General features: G+C 41.9%; 1 protein-coding gene across 5 annotated transcripts in view; it reads left to right on the forward strand.

Annotated features, from left to right (window-relative positions):
• The window catches only part of ADAM23 (ADAM metallopeptidase domain 23), a 339,892-nt gene that overhangs the window by 235,044 nt on the left and 84,115 nt on the right, over positions 1 to 20,733 (forward strand). For 3 of the 5 annotated variants that reach the window (XM_073633382.1, XM_073633381.1, XM_073633384.1), the window contains exons 13-16: positions 920 to 1,016; positions 5,256 to 5,307; positions 7,342 to 7,441; positions 8,898 to 8,969. In XM_073633382.1, coding sequence (XP_073489483.1) covers positions 920 to 1,016; positions 5,256 to 5,307; positions 7,342 to 7,441; positions 8,898 to 8,969 — 321 coding nt within the window. The remainder of the gene's footprint in view (positions 1 to 919; positions 1,017 to 5,255; positions 5,308 to 7,341; positions 7,442 to 8,897; positions 8,970 to 20,733) is intronic. The other 2 variants (XM_073633385.1, XM_073633383.1) reach the window with 1 other exon arrangement.

Consider the following 20,733-nt stretch of genomic DNA (forward strand, 5'->3'; position numbering starts at 1 on the left):
CTAGAGCTTACAATCTAGAAGGTAGGGTCAAGTGATACAAAAGGTAATAACTGTGGGGATGAGCTGATGAAGAAAATAAAAGTACACTTGATAGGTGGAGGCATGATAGACTTCTCTGAAGAGAAAAGTTTTCAGGGATCACCTAAAAATGCATAGAGATGGAGATAGATAGATTGGGGTAAGGAATTCCAAAGGATGGGAAAGGCTCGAGAAAAGTCCTGGAGGTGAAGATGGGAGGAGGTGATGAGGGAGCTAGAGAGTAGGAGGTCTTGGGAAGAATGAAGAGAACGATTTGGTTGGTATTTTGAGACTAGGCTAGAGATGTACTGTAGCTGAGGGCCGAGTTGTGGATGGCTTTGTAAGTTACTGTTACTATTTTGAATTTAATTTGTTGGGTGAGTGGCAGCCAATGGAGGGATTGGCAGAGAGGGGTAGCGGACACTGATCGGTTTGTAAGGTGGATGAGCCTGGCAGCAGAAATCATGATGGACTGAAGGTGGGATAACCTAGAGCTTAAGTGGTTAAAGAGATTTTAATTGCAGTAGTTTCTATACTTCTTATATTTACCTGAAACTTCAGTAACAAGATTTCTTCACAGCAATTCCTCCCTCCACCCTCTTCCAGACAGCCACAAAATACCATATAAGACTTGGACTCCCTACTTATCTGCCTATATTACTTATAATTGATTGCACAGGAGAATTTTACCCTCATTTGGCTTCATAAAGGCTGCATAGCTGGGCAGAGCTGGGATTTCTGGTGGAAATATCTTAACACTAAACTCCATGAGATTTATAAGTCAGCATGTGATGCAGCTTGCCAAGAATATCAGAAAGATGAAAAAATGTGGTATGGCTGGAAATGGATTTAAAATCGTCTTGTATCAAAAAAATTGTTCTACCATGTTTTTTTTCTGCAGTATGGTTTCCTGATGGCCATGGCACAGCAGCTGGCACAGAGCTTAGCACAAAACCTCGGTATTCAGTGGGAACCAGCTTCTCGAAAGCTGAAACCAAGTGAGTATGAGATTGCAATGCAGGAGCGTAACTATAAACCATGGTGCCCCATAGCACCAAATTTTGATGCCCTTCCACTAACTCTCTCTTTAGCAGTTGGCAATGTCAGATAGGTGAAAAATATAAAGTCAGCGTTTAGCAGAAAAGAAAAGAAAAGAAAACAGCAGCTAGTACTAAAAGGTCAATAAACCAAACGTTCTCAGTAAAATAGTAAAAACAGTGCTGCGCTCAAACACAGCAATAGATAAAATCAACAAAAATGATATCACAAAACATAAATATATCCAGTGAAGAATCCAAGTGAATAAATGGTTACTGTCTCTTTAAATGACACGAGACAATAATGTGTGAATGGTATATGTGCAATTCAAAAGCAAAACAAGTAAATAATATATGTCCCTTTAAATAACATGAAGCATTAGTGTATAAGTAATATATGAATTAGTTCATCTACAGTATCTCACAAAAGTGAGTACACCCCTCACATTTTTGTAAATATTTTATTCTATCTTTTCATGTGACAACACTGAAGAAATTACACTTTGCTACAATGTAAAGTAGTGAGTGTACTGCTTGTATAACAGTGTAAATTTGCGGTCCTCTCAAAATAACTCAACACACAGCCATTGATGTCTAAACTGCTGGCAACATAAGTGAGTACACCCCTAAGTGAAAATATCCAAATTAGGCCCAATTAGCCATTTTCCCTCCCCGGTGTTATGTGACTTGTTAGTGTTACAAGGTCTCAGGTGTGAATGGGGAGCAGGGGTGGTGAATTTGGTGTTATCACTCTCACTCTGTCATACTGGTCACTGGAAGTTCAACATGGCACCTCATGGCAAAGAACTCTCTGAGAATCTGAAAAAAAGAATTGTTGCTCTACATAAAGATGGCCTAGGCTATAAGAAAATTGCCAAGACCCTGAAACTGAGCTGCAGCACAGTGATCAAGACCATACAGCGGTTTAACAGGACAGGTTCCACTCAGAAAAGGCCTCTCAATAGTCGACCAAAGAAGTTGAGTGCACATGCTCAGTGTCTTATCCAGAGGTTGTCTTTGGGAAATAGACGTGTTAGTGCTGCCAGCATTGCTGCAGAGGTTGAAGGGGTGGGGGTTCAGCCTGTCAGTGCTCAGACCATACGTACACTGCATCAAATTGGTCTGCATGGCTGTCGTCCCAGAAGGAAGCCTCTTCTAAAGATGATGCACAAGAAAGCCCGCAAATAGTTTGCTGAAGACAAGCAGACTAAGGACATGGATTACTGGAACCATGTCCTGTGGTCTGATGAGACCAAGATAAACTTATTTGGTTCAGATGGTGTCAAGCATGTGTGGCTGCAACCAGGTGAGGAGTACAAAGACAAGTGTGTCTTGCCTACAGTCAAGCATTTGTGGTGGGAGTGTCATGGTCTGGGGCTGCATGAGTGCTGCCAGCACTGGGGAGCTACAGTTCATTGAGGGAACCATGAATGCCAACATGTACTGTGACATACTGAAGCAGAGCATGACCCCCCTCCCTTCAGAGACTGGGCCGCAGGGCAGTATTCCAACATGATAACGATCCCAAACACACCTCCAAGACGACCACTGCCTTGCTAAAGAAGCTAAGGGTAAAGGTGATTGACAGGCCAAGCATGTCTCCAGACCTAAACCCTATTGAGCATCTGTGGGGCATCCTCAAACGGAAGGTGGAGGAGCGCAAGGTCTCTAACATCCACCAGCTCTGTGATGTTGTCATGGAGAAGTGGAAGAGGACTCCAGTGTCAACCTGTGAACTCTGGTGAACTGCATGCCCAAGAGGGTTAAGGCAGTGCTGGAAAATAATGGTGGGCACACAAAATATTAATATTTTTGGCCCAATTTGGACATTTTCACTTAGGGGTGTACTCATTTTTGTTGCCAGCGGTTTAGACAGTAATGGCTGTGTGTTGATTTATTTTGAGGGGACAGCAAATTTACACCGTTATACAAGCTGTACACTCACTACTTTACATTGTAGCAAAGTGTAATTTCTTCAGTGTTGTCACATGAAAACATATAATAAAATATTTACAAAAATATGAGGGGTGTACTTACTTTTGTGAGATACTGTATATATCATGTGACCAGTCCGTGGGAAAAAAACGTAAATTTGAAACTTATAAAAAATGTGGATGTGTCTCCTTTAAACATACATATCAGGATGATTCTAGTCCATCTATGCACTTCTCAATAGTGATAACCACCACCCACACACTGCACTCATCAGAAAATGTGGCTGCTTAAATTATAGGCAGCATATAGGCATTTTAATATTTTCTCAAGAAGGATGGATCACAGAATCTTGTTCTCAAGAGCGGTCCCTTTAAGGATAGTAACCCTCTGGTGATGGTATCGGTAAGTCTGTCACTTTGCAGGGCCAGCAGATATGTAGTATACCTGGGTACAAGAAGTGCTCACAACAAGAGCCAAAATGCTTGATTTACTAAAAGAAAATACTGTAGACTCTGCACTTTGCAAAGTGCAATTTCACTCTGCAGGAGCAGTTGCTCCAGAGCTTAGTAAATGAGCAGAAGTCCTGTTGACTTCCAACATCCAATCATGTGCAAGCAAAAAGGCAGTTTTTTTTAATCTTCCTTGCATGCAATTGGGTACACCTTGCAAATTGAAGCTTTACCTCATCTACTAAGCTCTGGAGCACAAAAATGCACAGTTGATTTGTCGATTTACACTATGGGGTTGTAAAACAACCCCATAGTGTAACATTTATTTTAATAACTAGGCTCAACAAACCAATATAAAAAGCAAGTATCCAAAAACTCACAAAGATGGCTGCCACATGCAAAGCAGCAAGACTTCAGCATACTTTAGCTCCACCTAATGCATTTCATGCTCTAGCGCATCATCGTGGGACATTACCAACCTGCCTCTCCACCTCGTCCAATCATAGAATACTCTGCGTTCATTGAGAAAATGGATAGCATTCTCTGAATATTGTTTATACCAAGTGGTCAACCTACTGTGTTCAGAATGCAGAGGGGCAGCTTCTTAGCACAGGACCCAGAAGCAATTGGGTATTACTGGAGTAGGGATGTCTACTATAGCGATTTACAGCTTTCAGGGGGGTTCCCACAGGTATGCGATATGCTTGGAATTCTTCTTTAACCTCTCTGGCGGTAATCCTGAGTGTGGCTCGAGGTGACTTTTCACTACCAAAAGCGGTAACCCCGAGCCACACTCAGGATTGCATCAAAGGATCCAGGCATAGTTACTTACCTTGTCCCCAGGTTCCTGCGACGTCTCCCCGCTGTGTGTGCGAGCTGTGTCCTCCACTCGATCTATCACAGTGCCGGGCTCTGTTCCCTGTGATCATCGCAACGCACGGGAACGGAGCCCAGCACCAAATTCAAAATGTGAAAAACACAAAACACATACAGTACACTGTAATCTTACAGATTAGATTACTGTATCAAATCATTTCACATTCCTTTTGTCCCTAGTGCTTTGTCCAGTGGGCTGCATGCAATTTTATATTATATATACTGTTCTTTCTGCCTGGAAACTTGAGATTGTCCATGGCAACCAAAAAAGTGTCCCTTTACATCAAAAGTGGTTTTGGACCACCTAGAAAACAGCGATAGTAAATTAGACCACTTGCAGAATTGAGCGATAGTGATTTGTGGGGAAATTCGCCATCAAACACTGAAAGTAATGACAGCGACAATTCTGCAACTGAGCAAATTTCTGTGTTTTTGATTTGAATAAATTATTAAATAAATGTTATTATTATTATATTATTATTTGTTATAATTATTTATAGTTATTTATTATATTATAATTTATGATTTCATGTTTCAAACTTTATCATACCCGGGATGTCTACTAGACTCTTGTTTGGACAGATTTAAGTGTGTTATTACTAAGAATTACAGGCCTACAATATAAAACGCCAAATTTCTATGCAAAACAATGTACCGCTTTCAGCATCAAAAATCTGACATAATCATACTGCCAGGGAGGTTAATAAAAATCTATTCAGTGTCATTCTGTACTTTCTCAGATTGGACATGTAGTGACTGATTCACGAAACCTGCAGAGATGAAAATGAACAAAAAGCCATGAAATTTTTCATTTTTTCCAGTTTCTTGTGATATGCTATATTGGTCTGTAAAATGATGTTTAAATTACTTTGGATTAACATACTCTTTTCTTTTTTTTTATAAATGTGAAAGTTCTTATGGTTTTTTATTGTCCTTTTAGAAGAATGTGACTGTGCAGAAAACTTTGGCGGATGCATTATGGAAGAAACAGGGTGCGTATACCAATAGGCTTTCAAAGGATTTTCTCTAAGGGCCGATTTACATCAAAACTCAATGCTGGAAAGGCGCGTTCCATGAGCATTTGTACTGCCTTTGCACTCTGATGCGGGTACCAATACACTGTTATTGGCACCCCAAACGCAGATCGCAAATGCAGTGCCTCGCTTGCACCAGATTACATGGCACCTCAGTACCATGAGATTTGTTGTGGTGCATTTTAGAAAATTAGTACATGCACTACTTTTTGTGTGATCCAACACGATTCAAATTCAAATAAATGGGCTGCCTGATTGCGCCACACTAAATCACACAGAAACGCGGACTGTGTTCATGCGCAATTTAAGTGTGAACCGGTCCTTAAAGAATTATTTCTTGTATATTGTGGTCTATGTAACTTAAAATGTACATTGAGTGAATGCTGTTTAACACAAAAAAGGGTTTTTAAATTCAAATAGTTTTTAACAAGCAGGCCAACTCATAGACTTAAGTTGTGCAAAAGAGCAGTGATTGTGCAGCACTGAAAACTAGGAAAGCCTGCATTTCTAATGAACAAATATGGCAGTCCCTGTGTATCTATAAATTACAAACCATACATGAGGTTTTTGAACCATAATCAGGTGTAGATATGATCTAGGCTCTGAGGAAGAGGGTATCCCTCTCCTTCATCACCTGGAGCCTGTTGTTTTCAGACCGATTGCCACCATTCAAAGGCATTCACATCAAAGGATAATGCACAAGGCTGGTGCATCCTCTTTTCTTTATTCTTTTTATATATATGATTATATGCAACAAGCTGATTTATTGTACAGGTGTCCTTAAAAAAAATAATGAAATGTACAAACTTTTCACTTGTGGTGAGAGAGACAGCAAAGCATACCCTCTGGAAACACTCAGGCATGTACTGAATGCTTTTTAAAGGAAAAAAGGTGATCTGGCCAATAGTTACTGTCCTGCACCTGTATGTGACTGGAATACAAAAAAAATCTGTATTTTGTATTGCCCATATTTGAGTAAAAAAGGTTGTAAACCTCAGACATGAAATATGAGCAAAAAGCATATCCCTCTATAGTGTGTACTTGTCTCAATTAAGAGCACTAAGTGTAATTTCTGTCTGCTGCCTCCTTGCTATCAGCATGAGTCACTTCTGACAAGTTTTCCTGACACCAAGAGAAAAATTGTGACAGGGGAGGGACCTCCAGCTGATTGACAGCCACAGCTCTATTGTTGTGTGCTATGTGGAGGGGGGGGGGGGTGTCTCTTCCCTCCAATCAGCTCTCAGAGCTCTCCTTTACTGAGCTCTACAGAGTTTAACTTCAGCTCTCCGCCCCCTTATTTCTGAATGGTCAGACAAGCTTTAAAATTCAAATCTTTGAATGGCTGTAGAGATGAGAAGACTGCAGATAGACAGATACACCTATGTAAGAGAGTTTATTTCATCTCTGTGTATTGCCTGAGGCCAGACACTTCAGTGGGTATATGTAAAGGTTTACAACCACTTTAAATTCTATGCATTAAGGTGAAAAACCTTCTGTGCTGCATCTCTGCTCCAGATCCCCCTTTTTCTTACCTGAGCCCAATCCGATCCAGCGATGTGCATGAGCGCAGCGGCTCTAGCCGCTGTCGCTCTCCTTATTGGACAGATTGATAGCAGAAGGAGCCAGCCAGGAGTCAATCAAAATCTGTGGCATGGGAGCAGGGGGAGAGGCTGAGTGCTGCTATCTGTGTCAATGGACACAACAGCGGTACTCGGGAGCGAGCCCGCATGGGTTCCCCCAAGGGGAGCGGCTCTCCGTGGGGGCATCCGATGAAGAGAAGGGGCCTGGAGCGCTGGGGGGGACCCCTAAAGAGGATGATCGGGGTTGCTCTGTGCAAAACCATTTCACAGAGCAGGCAAGTATAGGCATGTTTGTTATTAAAAAAAAAACTATTTAAAATCACTTTACATTTCCGTGGACTAGATCAGTTTTTTCTCATTTTCATAAATGTGACTCTTTTGTGCTGATATACTTTACTTTTCATGTTTTCAGTGTGTACCATTCACGGAGATTTTCTAAATGCAGTATTGCTGAGTTCAAGGAATTTCTTTCCCGTGGAGGGGGTTCATGTCTATTTAATAGGCCAACAAAGGTAAATTTCCCAATTAAACTATATGTATATATATATATAAAAATATAAATAAAGATGATCAGTCACGTAGAAAGTTTTTTTTTTTCAAGTCTTATATTTAAAGGCTATTGAAATAAAAAAAATCTGATTAGGAGAACTGTCAAACATGATGACAAACACAACCTTGTTTTCAAACAAATAATTTATTTCCACTTGCTGACTGCCTTACGTAATGCCCTGTACACACGATAGGATTTTCCGACAACAAATGTAGGATGTGAGCTTGTTGTCGGAAAGTCCGACCGTGTGTAGGCTCCATACAATATTTGTTGTCGGAAATTCCGATCGTGTGTACATAAGTCCGACGCACAAAAGTCCACGCATGCTCGGAATCAAGCAGAAGAGCCGCACTGGCTATTGAACTTCAATTTTCTCGGCTCGTCGTATGTGTTGTACATCACCGCATTCTTGGCGTTTGGAATTTCTGACAATATTTGTGTGACCGTGTGTATGCAAGACAAGTTTGAGCCAACATCCTTCGGAAAAAAATCCACGATTTTGTTGTCGGAAAATCCTATCGTGTGTATGGGGCATTAGAGTACAGTGGCAGAGTGGCTCTCCACCTGCAGATGACACCAGCTGAGGCTTGTTGGGGAGAATGCTGATTGAGCAGTTTGGAAAACCTTACCTATAAGACCCCTTTCACAATGATGTGCTTTTCAGGCGCTTTTGCGCTAAAAAAATCATCTGAAAGGCTTGCGAAAACCTATTTCCATTAAAATCAATGAATGCTTCCATACTAGGGCAGTGCGCTGGCGGGGCAGTAAAAAAACTCCTGCAAGCAGCATCTTTGGAGCATGTTTGGAGCGCTAAAAAAAGCACTTCAAAAGCGCCCCTTTCCATTGAAATTAATAGGAAGCGCCTGAAAAGTGCGCAAAAAACGCATCAAAAGCGCCTCAAAATGGTTCTTTTGAGTCACATGACCTTCTCCATGATGTCTGCAGCATGCCTTCTCCTCCTTGCTTTTTAGACTACCAGGCCTAGATGAAAATGGTTGCCTATAAAAAAAAATTGGACAGGTAAACATTGACAATTATAAGTGCTTCAACAAAGGCTTTTCTTTTATTTTCTGTCAAGTTTAATGCTGACCATATACTTTACAATCTGATAGTACAATCTTCTTTAGCTCTACCATCAACTTTGCAGTGCAAGGGCCTGCCTTACGTGGTATATTTTGAATGCATTATTTAGGTTGGTCCACATATTACATAGCTTTGGTAAATCTAAAGGGGATTACACAGAGATTGTACAATCAGATTGTAACGTGTATGGCTAGCTTTAGCAATGATGATATTTTTCATTAATAGCACCCAGTGTAAAAGAAATCACTTGAACCCATGTGTTACATTTAGCTTACATTTAGCTTTGCTAACATTGCAAGTGGTGAATTTTGTTTTTCTCTCTTCTACTTTGGCAGCTGTTTGAAGTGACAGAGTGCGGTAATGGTTATGTGGAGCCTGGGGAAGAATGTGACTGTGGTTCACGAACAGTAAGTCTCCAGCAGTAAGGACAATTTACAGTGCTAGCAATTCTGTAATGAAAAAAAGGATATCGTGTCTAATTTAAAACAAAATGAAAGTGATTGTAAACCCTTACACACATCCAGTGAAGATACTGGCCTCAGGCGATATACAGAGATAAAACAAGTCCTCCTACATAAGTTGTACCTTTTTATCTGCAGTCCTCTATTCGCTGAATACTAAACACACAAAGTAAAGTTTTTTTTCTCAGCTCCAGCAGGCAGGGGGTGGGGATGTGACACCACACTCTGCACAGTAAAGAGCAGAATGCAGAATGTAATCTGAGACTTGAGTTCAGGGAAAAGACACACCACCCTCTACACAGTGTCATAAGGAAAGATGCACATCTTAAGCTGTCAGTCACCTTTTGTGTTCTGGGTGGGGGGGCAGGACCATCTCCTGAGACTCTATAGTGTCAGGATAAACTGTCAGAAGTGACTAATGCAGACTGCAGTGGGAGGAGAGAAATTATACTCTGTGCTTTGGATTAGGGCTAGCACACACTTTAGAGCAGGGGTGTCCAACCTTTTGACCTTCCTGGGCCACATTGGAAGAAGAGGAATTGTCTTGGGCCACACATAAAAAACACTAACAATATGGATAGCTGATGAGCAGAATAAGTTGGGCAGATCACAAATTAACCATCACTGATATAGTTAATGCACCTATCTGAGTAATAAATGTTATTTTTATTGTAATAAAGAGGGCAACATAAAACTAGTGGGATATTTGATACAGTTTTTTTGTATGAATGTATGAATCGTTGGATGTAGTAGCAATTCTCAATGAATTCTCAAGGTGCTTCATCCTTGAAAATAGTTGCACAAATATAGGAGCTGCCGAAAACTGATGACATGGATAAGGCGTGATTGTGAGTGGGATATTTTTCTTTGGGAAGAAAAAAATGTATTAAAAGTCCAGTAAATAGACACTGTCAAATATTTCTTCAGCTACTTGTGTTTTCTACGTGTAAACATAGTTTTACAAAAAATTCCCCAATACAAAAATCAACATTTTTAAAGAGGGAGTCCCGCAAATTTATTATTTTTTTTAAAGTCAGCAGCTACAAATACTGCAGCTGCTGACTTTTAAAATAAGGACACTCACCTGTCCCCGCCATTCTCTGCGCGTCCTAACTGGTCCCCGCTATCTCCTGGGACCCGTGTGTGTCCCAGCAGGCAGTGCAGGGGGACAGGAAGAGGCATAGACTCCCGTGGGAGGGAGTCTATGCCAGAAGTGGGTGCAAATACCTGTCTTAGACAGGTATCTGCACCCCCCTGAAAGGTGCCAAATGTGACACCAGAGGGGGGGAGGGTTCCGAAAAGCGGAGGTTCAATTTTTGTGTGAACCTCCGCTTTAAGTAAGTTTATTATTTTGTGTTGGGCCGCATTCATAGACATCTTGGGCTGCAGGTTGGACACCCCTGCACTGTTCATTTTTCATTGCACGTTAGTGTAGAATTCCATGAATGGGTCAAAATCCTGAAGTCTCAAATTGCTGATTAATACAAAATTTTGAAATAGCAGACTGTCTATGTTGTGTATATCAACCAGTCAGACGCCTACACAAGATTTTCTTAATGCAGGTAAAAGGATGTTTACAGCTGTTACAGATCCATGTGGATTCATTGTTAATAGCACCTCAAATGCAGCATGCAGAAGCACATTTTTTTCACGCCGGTAAAAAACACGTAATGTTCGAAGCTCCAAAAAGGGGAATAAGCTACTTTGTCATAATTGCCACGTATAGCATAACCCATTGAAATTAAGGGGCTGCCCTATGCATGTAGTGTGACAATGCACTTGACTTTTACTTCATTGGTGGACTCCAATTTATTCTACGACACATCTTGACTTTGTTTCTCCATACTATAGGATTGGGTATCTGTTGACTCTTTGTAGATGGAGGGTGCTCTTTTAATTCCCCAATTTTTTATGACCGTTGTAATTTAATGTATATCCAATCAAATTTGTTAATTTTTTTTTTAATTTAAATATTTTTATTGAAATGTTTTTAGATAAGACAATAAAGACCATGTATAGCATTACATAGTGTAAAAACAATGAGGAAAAAAAGGGAAAAGCAAAATAAAAATAAAATTCAAGATTTGAACCAAAATAACATCATTAGGACAGTAATGAGAGGTAGGATAATGATCCTTTCTATTGATATAACTGGCAGTATACTACAAAACACTCTATGGCAATGGCCGGTTATACCCTAAGGCCCCACGCGCCCCATCCCTGTGGGAACTAACTGTGGAAGTGCGTAGTGCTCCTAGGGTGCCCCCGACCCGCTGCCTCCCCGAGGCATGTACCAGCCTTCTGATGGATCCAGGTGAACCCATGGCTCCTTGTTCTCAGTAGGTAGTTAATGATCTCAGCTCCTGTTGCATGTTCAGGTTGTCTATTCTCCTAGAGTCAGTATAGTGACTACCCCTGAAGCCTCTCCAGAAACCAAAGGAAAACTGGCTTAACTTAAAAGGTGGGAGGGACTAGAGTGTCCCAAACAGAAGAAAAGAGAAAGGTGAGAGAGGGGAAAGAATAGAGGAAAGGTAGGTTCAATGTGGAGTTGGTGCTCTCCCAGATCCCTGAGACATTCCAGGAAGGAGAGGAATGTTGCAGTATGTGGCCCAAGGCTCCCAGGTGTCGTAGAACTTCCCCGAATTGTCATGAAGCTTTGCTACAATTTGTTCTTGTGCCATGATCCAAGAGACTTTCCTCTTGAAACCCTGGAAGGAGACACTGGGTTTTTTTCCAGGCTTTGGCGATGGTAACTTTGGCCCCCAAGAGAATGAAATAAACCAATACCTGTGAGTATTTGGGAAGAGCTTCAATGTTACCATTTAGCAGCGCTACATTAGGGTTGGGGGTTATCACAACTTTTGTGATTGTACTAACTGTACAAAAAACTTTCTGCCAGAAGTATCTGATGCGTGGACAGGTCCACCATGTGTGAAACATCGTACCCTCCAGTTCACATCCTCTGAAACATAGTGGAGAGGACCCAGGAAAGATGACCGCTAATCTAGCGAGGACCTAGCTGAACCTCCATATTGGAGCACCAAATTTAATAGGGAGTTATTGTGGGGGGTTCCTGTTTATTTAACCAGATTGAGTGTAGATAGTGGGAGATTTGGGAGAATCTGAAAACTTCTGATTCGGGCATATCTAGTTTCTTCCTACAGTATGACAGATGACCGATAATCTAGCGAGGACATAGTACCATCGAGACATTACCTGTATGCTGGCTTCGATAAGGGAAATGTTAAGGATTCCTTTATGCGCGTTTAAATGCACTGAACCATGCCTTTGTAGTCCAGGAGCTGTCAGTCTCCTCCTCCCAGGCTCGAGCGTAGGTTGGTTTGTCTGGGTGTGACATTAGTGCAGAATAGATCAAGGATATCCCTCCCCTCTGAACCTCCGTATTGGAGCACCAATTTTCATAGGGAGTTATTGTGGGGGTTTCCTGTTTATTTAACCAGATTGAGTGTAGTTAGTGGGAGATTTGGGAGAATCTGAAAACTTCGGATTCGGGCATATCTAGTTTCTTCCTACAGTATGACAATGTAATCGGACCTCTAGGGGAGAGAAAATGACCAATCCTATAAAGGCCTTTATCTGTACACCATTGGAAAGCTTTAATTGACAACCCTGGTAGAAAGTCAGCGTTGTGGAATAAATGTGCTAATGGTTTCATGGGTGAGATCAGATTGTGTTGAGAAAAAAGTCTGGAGCACAAGGCCATGGAATGGGAAAGGGTAGGGGACATAATGGCAGGCCTGAGTTTTGGATTGCACTAAAGATAGTCGATGGTGTTCAGAGGGGTGGCATATCTCTCCATCGAAAGCCATTCAGGCTTTGGACCTTTCGAAAAGACCACAGAAATCTGAGATAGTTGTGCCGCCCGATAATAACCCCACAGATTGGGCAAGCCTAACCCACCCTGAGATTTCAGGCGATGAAGAATACTAGAGGGACATCTATATCCCTTGTGGGCCCATACAAATTTTAATATAGTTGTTTATAAGCGAAATAGGCCTGTAGTTACCCAATTCGCTAGTGTCTTTATCCGGTTTCGGAATAACGGAAATGTAAGCGGAATTGAGATCAGATCCCAGGGGGGCTCCATCCCTAAGGAAGTTAAAAAGCCTGGCCATGTGAGGGGCCAGGCAGGGGCCAAATTTCTTGTAATACCCAGCGGAGAAGCCATCTTAATGGTGTCTAATATCTCTTCCATGGAAAACGGGCTCTCCATGAGCACCCTGTGTTCTTTGGTTAGAGTGGGCAGTGGAATATTGTCTAGGAATTGGTCCCGTTGCTGTTGGGGGGGGAGGCTTGTTCGGACTGTATAGATCAGAATAGAAACGTGAGAATGCTTCCATTATCTTTGTTGGGTTCTGAGTGAAGTCCCCTGACGTGGTCTTAATTTTGGGAAATGCTAAGGAGCTGCCAGTCTGGACCCAATCCTGTCAGTTTGAGAATAAAATTTAGCCCCGGTCCACCTCAAATGTTTCTCTGCAGCAGTCGTTAGGCACAGGTTAAGGAGGGCTCGTGACTTGTCAAGGGCCTTCAGTGACTCAGGAGTGGGGTGTTTCTTGTATATTTTCGCTAATGAGCGAGGGGGACACTCCGCTCGTCTGATTGATAAAGAAATATTCTCTAATGGCTGCTTTCAGAACCGAGCACTGGATCGGGTTGCTTAGGATTAATTCCTGAAGACGCCAACAGGGAGAACCACTTGGACCTCCGGGTTGTCACAGTGACCATCACGTAGTCAGACAGTGAGGAGTCAATAATTTTGGAGCCTAAAAGAAGTAGGATTGTATGGGACCAAGTGAAGATGTGGTCTATACTGGCGATGGAGTTGTGAGGAGCTGAGAAATGGGTATAGTCCTTTCTGTGTGGGTTGGCTTCTCTCCAGACGTCAATCAACCCTTCTTCATGAAGGAGGTTAGCTATTTTAGCGCTTTGTCTAGATGGACGCTTTGGTTTCGATCACCCATTTGCTGATCTGTCTAGAGTGAAGTCAAAGGCGGTATTTGAGTCTCTGCCTATAAAAACCGTCCCCTTCAGGTGTGCTTGCAGTTTACCGAACATAGATTCGAAAAAAGGTCTCTGACCCTTGTTGGGGGTATAGTATGAAATAAAAGTGTAAAGTTCACCGTCTATGTGGCCTGACACTAACATAAAACATCCCTGGGGGTCTACTATTGTCTCCGGCTGGGACATATTTATATGTTTAGCAAGACAAATAGCTACTCCCTTAGTTTTGTTGTTAGCTGATGCAATGAAAAATTGGGGTTAGTGCTGGTGGAGAAACTTGGGTGTGTAGGTAGCCGGAAAGTGTGTCTCTTGTAATAGTAAAATGTCAGCATGCATGGAGTGATAGGATTGGAAAAGTTTCCTGCGCTTGATGGGAGAATTGAGACCCTGCGTGTTGTGTGAGACAATTTTGAGGGAAAGGGAAAGGTTATTTGTACTAGCCATGGTTCAGAGGGGAGAGAGCTATCCAAAATATCTGCGTCTTACCTCTGTACGGTGGGGAAAACTCGCATAGAAGCCCAGAGAGAAGTGGATTCACCTTGCTCGAACCTGGGACATGGATCCAGAAGCAGCCCTGAAACCAGAATATGAGAGGATAGTTTGTAGGGTGGAAAGAAAGAAATGAAAAGAAAGAAGGTTAAACAATGATGTAAATGCAACAAACAATTAGTACTCTTGAGTGTGTGCTGCATAGAATGAACTTTGGGTCCCCTGACCCCACCCATCCCCAAAGGTAGGAAGGACTAGTTCCTACCCCAACAAATAAACAGACCAGTACGTCCCTAGAAAAGGGATACCAGAGAGAGTCCAAGGCCACCATAGGTAGACTTGCGCTCTGAGGGAGGCGCACTGAGTCCACCACAGCACCAGCACCTCAATACTCTCTAACTGAAGACTTCCTGAGAGTCTATAATGAATGTATGGTCCCCCCGAACTCCCATCCCAAACAGCCGGAAGTCTAGGGGCAAAAATTAAACACCGTTGAACCTATAACTTACAGTCTGGGGTATAGACTAATTGTCAAAACCTGGGGGGGGGGAACTAACATGTATGGGGAGTTGCATGCAATAACCCATAAACCATAGGAGCCCTCAACTGGTATCATGAAGTAATACTCCGCCCCTCCCCTCAGTCCAGGAAAGTAGACGCAGTCACTTAATCATAAACAGACTTGTAGTCTAAAAAGGCAGAAGAGGAGTTATGGTATAAAACCAAACTTGACATGACAAAAGGGGAAACTGGGGGATATCCCCAGTGCACGGGTATTAAGTGACATCAACTCAGATCAGGGCCCTGAAAGTCATGGAGGAAGATATTCCTTCGACCTTTTGGTGTTCTGTTTCAGCCAGGAGGGTTGCAGCGGGTTCGCTGGTGGAGGGCTATTCGTGGAAGATGATGATGTCCCTCTGCTTGCGTGTAAAGAGGATGGGTCCTGCGGAATCAGGCTAAGCTGTAGCAAGGGACGTTCCTCTTCTGCGAAAGTGGAGAACTTGTAGCTTCTGTTTTTGTAGGAAAAGTTCAGTCTCGGGGGGAAAGACCAGCTGTATGAGATTTCCCTGTCCAGCAATACCTGAAGTAGTGGCTTCAGTGCTCTTCTTTTCTGTACTGTGTAGGGAGACAGATCCGCGAAGATCTGGATTTTGTGCCCATGTAACATTAAATTATCCAAATTCCTGGCCTTCCTCATCACCTCCTCCTTCACGGAGTAAAAGTGGGGGTTTCACTATTATGTCTCTTGGCAGGCCTTCCATGCGGGGGGGGGGTTGCAGGGCTCTGTGGGCCCTGTCCAGCTCAAGGCGGTGTTCGGCAATCTCGGGGACAAGGTCTTTTATGAGAGATTTAATAGCAGTATACACCTCTTTCACAGATTCGGGGAGCCCCCTGATCCTGAAGTTGTAGCGTAATAATAGTTAAAGCATAAGTAAAGGCAAAACTTTTGTATAGAGTGGAGAAGGATTAGAACGGTATATATAACCTGTCAGTATTTTTTGCTGTCTGTGCCCCTGTTAGGGAGATTCACCCTCTCTATTTGTCCTGTTTATCATTATCATTGAAAGTGAAAATAAAAGAAACTCCCAAGTTTTGGGTTGTTCCCAGAAAAGTAATAGAAGGAAAATCTTCCAATGGGGACACTAGTTCTGGTGAGCTGGGGGTCCCCAAGGAATTCCATTAATTTGCAAGGATTTCCTCTGACTTCCTGTTTGGCTATGAGACAGGAAGTGAAGGGAAATCTCTGCAATGGGACACAGATGGGGAAAAAAATCTGGCGTTATAACCCTCCGTTAGTCTATCCAAACTGACAAAAAAAAGTTTTGCCTATAGTTCTTTTTTTTTAAATTGTATTTTTATTGAAGTATCAAAGAATAGGTACAAAATTGTATCAAGGTGTACATTGCACTATCAACAAAAGTGCATTATAAACAAACATAATGAAAACAAAAACATAAAACAAACAAGTATAAGTGATAAAAGAGTGTTCACATAAATAAGGCACATATATGTATTAAATTAAATCTGTATGATGGATGCGATAAACATACTGTACCCAAAATCCCGTGAGTAGTTCAGAGTATATACACAGGTAACGTATAATTAAACGATACAAAAACAGAAAATGACTCCTGCGCACAAGTGGTCGACCAAATAGATGAAAGGGATACACAGGCCTTGCTATGCCAGATATATTGATGATATTCTTATCATTTGGGATGGGACTGATCAGGAACTACATCTCTTCCTTGACCACTGTAGAGAGAACCCCTTTGGGATTAGCTTCACTCACGTTATCAATAGTGAGAACCTTGTCTTTTTAGACCTCGAGCTTAGGAGTGACCCTGATGGCAATATTCTCTCTAGAACACATTTCAAATCTAGTGGTGGCAATTCCTTCTTGCACGCTGACAGCAATCACCATCCTAGATGGATTAGAAATGTCCCGTTTGGACAGTTCTGCCGTCTGAAGCGTACTTGCACCAAGAAATGTGACTACCTAGAGCAAAGCAAGGTCCTTCGTAACAAGTTTCTGGATAAGGGATATGACTCCACCCTTATTGAGACTGCCTTCAATAAATATGCCCTCTTGCATGACGAAACTCCGACACATGATCCACCGTCAGTCTCCTCCATCAATCAGGATACCATACAGACTCGTTTTTCCACACAATACACCAACAAAGCCTTTGAGATACAAAGCATTTTACGGAAAAACTGGAGTATTCTGAAACACGATCCAGTGTTAAGTGAGCACCTTTCTGATGGACCAAACATAGTATATAGAAAACCACGAGACTTGAGAGGGCTTATAGCCCCCAGTATGGTGAGGGAGCCCCGAAATAGGTCCATAAATGCATGGTCAACGATTTTTGACCAGAAAGGTAGCTATAAATGTAGTGTCAGGAACTGTGGCACATGTCAATACATGTGGCACAGAAAAAAGTCAGTCACTGGCAGAGACGGTAGAATACATCATCTGAAGCAGTTCATCAATTGTGGGACGGACCACGTGGTATATGGCATTCTTTGTCCATGTGGACGCCTGTATGTAGGTCGTACCTCCCGCCCTATGAGAGTGCGTATTGGTGAACACAAATGCGACATCACAAATACACGTGTCAAATATCCGGTCCCTCGGCACTTTCAGGAAGTCCATCATGGTGATCCATCAGGCATGAAAGTGTTCGGGATCGAATCCATTGGAGGCGGCCTCGATAGGGGTAGGAGACACCAAAGGCTCTGCAAACGCGAAGCCTATTGGATCTTCACCCTTGGGAGTATGACCCCTGGGGGCCTGAATGAGGACCCTGAGGTTCACAAAATCACGTGATCCCGTAGTACCCATCTGTGGCGCTTCTATATGCCACTGCCACTTTGTCGACACACATACACACACACACACCTTTCTGTCCTTTCTGCTCCTGGTATTAGGTCGACTTCGACTGTTGCATTCTAATGGATCTTTTCAGTTTTAGTTGATGTATCATATTTCACATTCTCCTAGTGACCTATGATTAATCAAATCTATTACTGAATTATCCAAATGTGGTTATGTTATTATTGTGGTACCATTGGTAATATGTTTAGCAATTATGATATAGGTATCTCCTTTGTATTTTAATGACAAGTTTTTCACGTTACACATGTTGCACACAGTAATGAGGAAGGGACCACCCGGCTTTCTGCCTGTAAAATACTACACGTATATATATATACATATATATCTTTTTCCTTGTCAAAAGAAGTTTATTGAGTATACAATGTTATAAAGATGCATAAAGTAAGTTTACAAGGATCTATAAAGTAAGCTCATTGTTTTACAGTAGGGTTTATATAGGTAAATATCATGAAATTTCAAATATTAAACATTGGGTTCACGTAAACCTAAATTAAAGATATATATCATTTCCTTAGTTACTTTTGTAGGTATTTAAATGATTTATACCTACTATACATATTGTTTACAAGTAGAGTGTATATAGGTCAAATAAATTCTGATAATGAGCTTTAATCGTAAGGTGGAGAAAAGGAAAGAGAAAGAAGAAAAAGGGTTGAAAGGAAGAGGTATGGTCCACAAGGTTGTCCCGCTCGTCAGTTTATTATTCTTTTTAGTTCTCTTTGAAGCCTTAGAATGGGTGTCTCTGTAAGTCATTTAATCTGTTACCATGGCAACAGGACACATATATATCTTTTTCAATCCCCCCATCCCCCGTTGTGGGGTATACAATGACTATTATGAGCACATTAGCACTAAGGAGTCATTATGCCAGTTACTGTTTGTGCCACATGTGTCCACTCCTTCAGTACCACCCCTGTGTATCCAATCATCATCATTTTTATATCTATTAAGAACATTTTTAATTCTTACTCTTTTACACAAATTGTTTATTTTTATATTTTTTTAAAAAATTCTTACATTTTGGTCTGGCCTGGATTAGTCCTTCATCTATACAATATTTCTTTGCAACTTCGGGTGTCTCATGGTATTCAGTGATATGGGCATTCACGTTATGTGCAGATTGGCATATGGGTTGTGCATCTTGTAATATTGTGAATTTATCTACACATATATATATGTACTACTAGTACTGTTGACAATCTTAAATGCTATTTAGTATAATACTATACAAACTATATACCATCCATTAGTCACTATTGGCTTTACTTTTGGTGTATATATATATACAAATATATGTGACATGTATATGTTCACTGTTTGTCAGTATGCAGTGGCCCCTGTGATTCTATGTGCGACAGCCGGTTGATCTATGCATTGTGTCCGTGTTACTGTGGCTTGCGCAGCTATTGTCTGCAGGGCAGACCCGTGATCTATATTGTGCTGGCCTCGCCTCCTCGAGCGTCTGCCTCTAGCAATATGGCATCGCGCTATCCCCTGCCGCTTACGTCATCGGTAAGCGGCAGCGGGCGCAGAGGAAATGACGCGCACCGCCCCTTCCTTCTGTCTGGAACGCAAACGCACTGGCGTGCGTTCCAGCACCGATTACACATCCGGATAGGACCGGCGGGCCGCTCATACACACTGCAGCTACACAGCGATCAGATGGAATTGGACACCAAAGGTATAGTGTCCATCTCTCTATATATGTCAACCTACTAACTATGATACTTCCTTCCCTGCCAACAGATGCATTCATCCCGTGCCACTCTGCACTCCTCTGCGCCCAATTATATGTGTGTCTATACATGTATACACCTATCACTGCTGATCATGTACTCCTATGGTTAAACCTCTGCTGAGTTTCAACTATATTACACCACAGCGACACTCATCAGTTTCTTTACTATATTTATTAATGAATGAATTTATTATCAATCTATTCATCAACTAATTAAACCATGATGGGCTATCCACCTGTACAGGCGAAGAGTGTAGGAGGGAGGATTTCCCAGAAAGGGAGGAGCCCTATGTGCCCTGCCCCATCCATTGATTGTGCCTTTTTGGCATTCACTATATATACAGGGCCTACTGAAGGAGGGTTCCCTGCTGAGCTCTGATGAAGAAGGGACGAGCCCTTCGAAACGCGTAAGCAAGCAGTGTTATATATTCCTCTGAAAGACCTTTGGAAGGCTTTGTTCATCATTTGAAACCACTTGTTGCTAGTTGATGTCCAAGGTTTATGGCACATGATTCACTACTGCTTGTGAGTAATTTCCTTTATCATTTTACTCAATAAATGTTTTATAAAAGATAATGCACATGGCTGGTGCACCCTTTTCTCTTTTTATTTCAACGTATAATTAAATAATGTTAGGAATAGGGCATATTTGGTAGTATGGGGGTCCCGAGTTTCGAAAGATCCCATGGTTCCCATATTTTGTTGAATTGGTGGGTGCAGTCATGTACCGAAGCCGTCAAGAACTCCATTGTCCGAATCTCAGCCACTAAATGTAGAAACCCGGACCATGGGGGAGGTGTATTGGATAACCAGAACAATGGGATAATCCTCCTGGCGGCTAGCATATATATCAGTTTGTTTGTCTTTTTTGCTACCCCCGAGAAGACCCAAAAGGTAATTCAAAGGATCCAACGGAAGAGACACCCCAGTTACCTTTTGTATAAGCAAATGAACATCATTCCAAAAAGGTTGTATCAAGGAACATTGCCAGAAGATATGGAATAGTGAGCCTATATCAGATCCACACCGCCAACAGAGCTGTGAAACTGAAGGATCAT

This window comes from Aquarana catesbeiana, linkage group LG06, assembly GCF_042186555.1.
Source record: "Aquarana catesbeiana isolate 2022-GZ linkage group LG06, ASM4218655v1, whole genome shotgun sequence".
Lineage (NCBI taxonomy): Eukaryota > Metazoa > Chordata > Amphibia > Anura > Ranidae > Aquarana > Aquarana catesbeiana.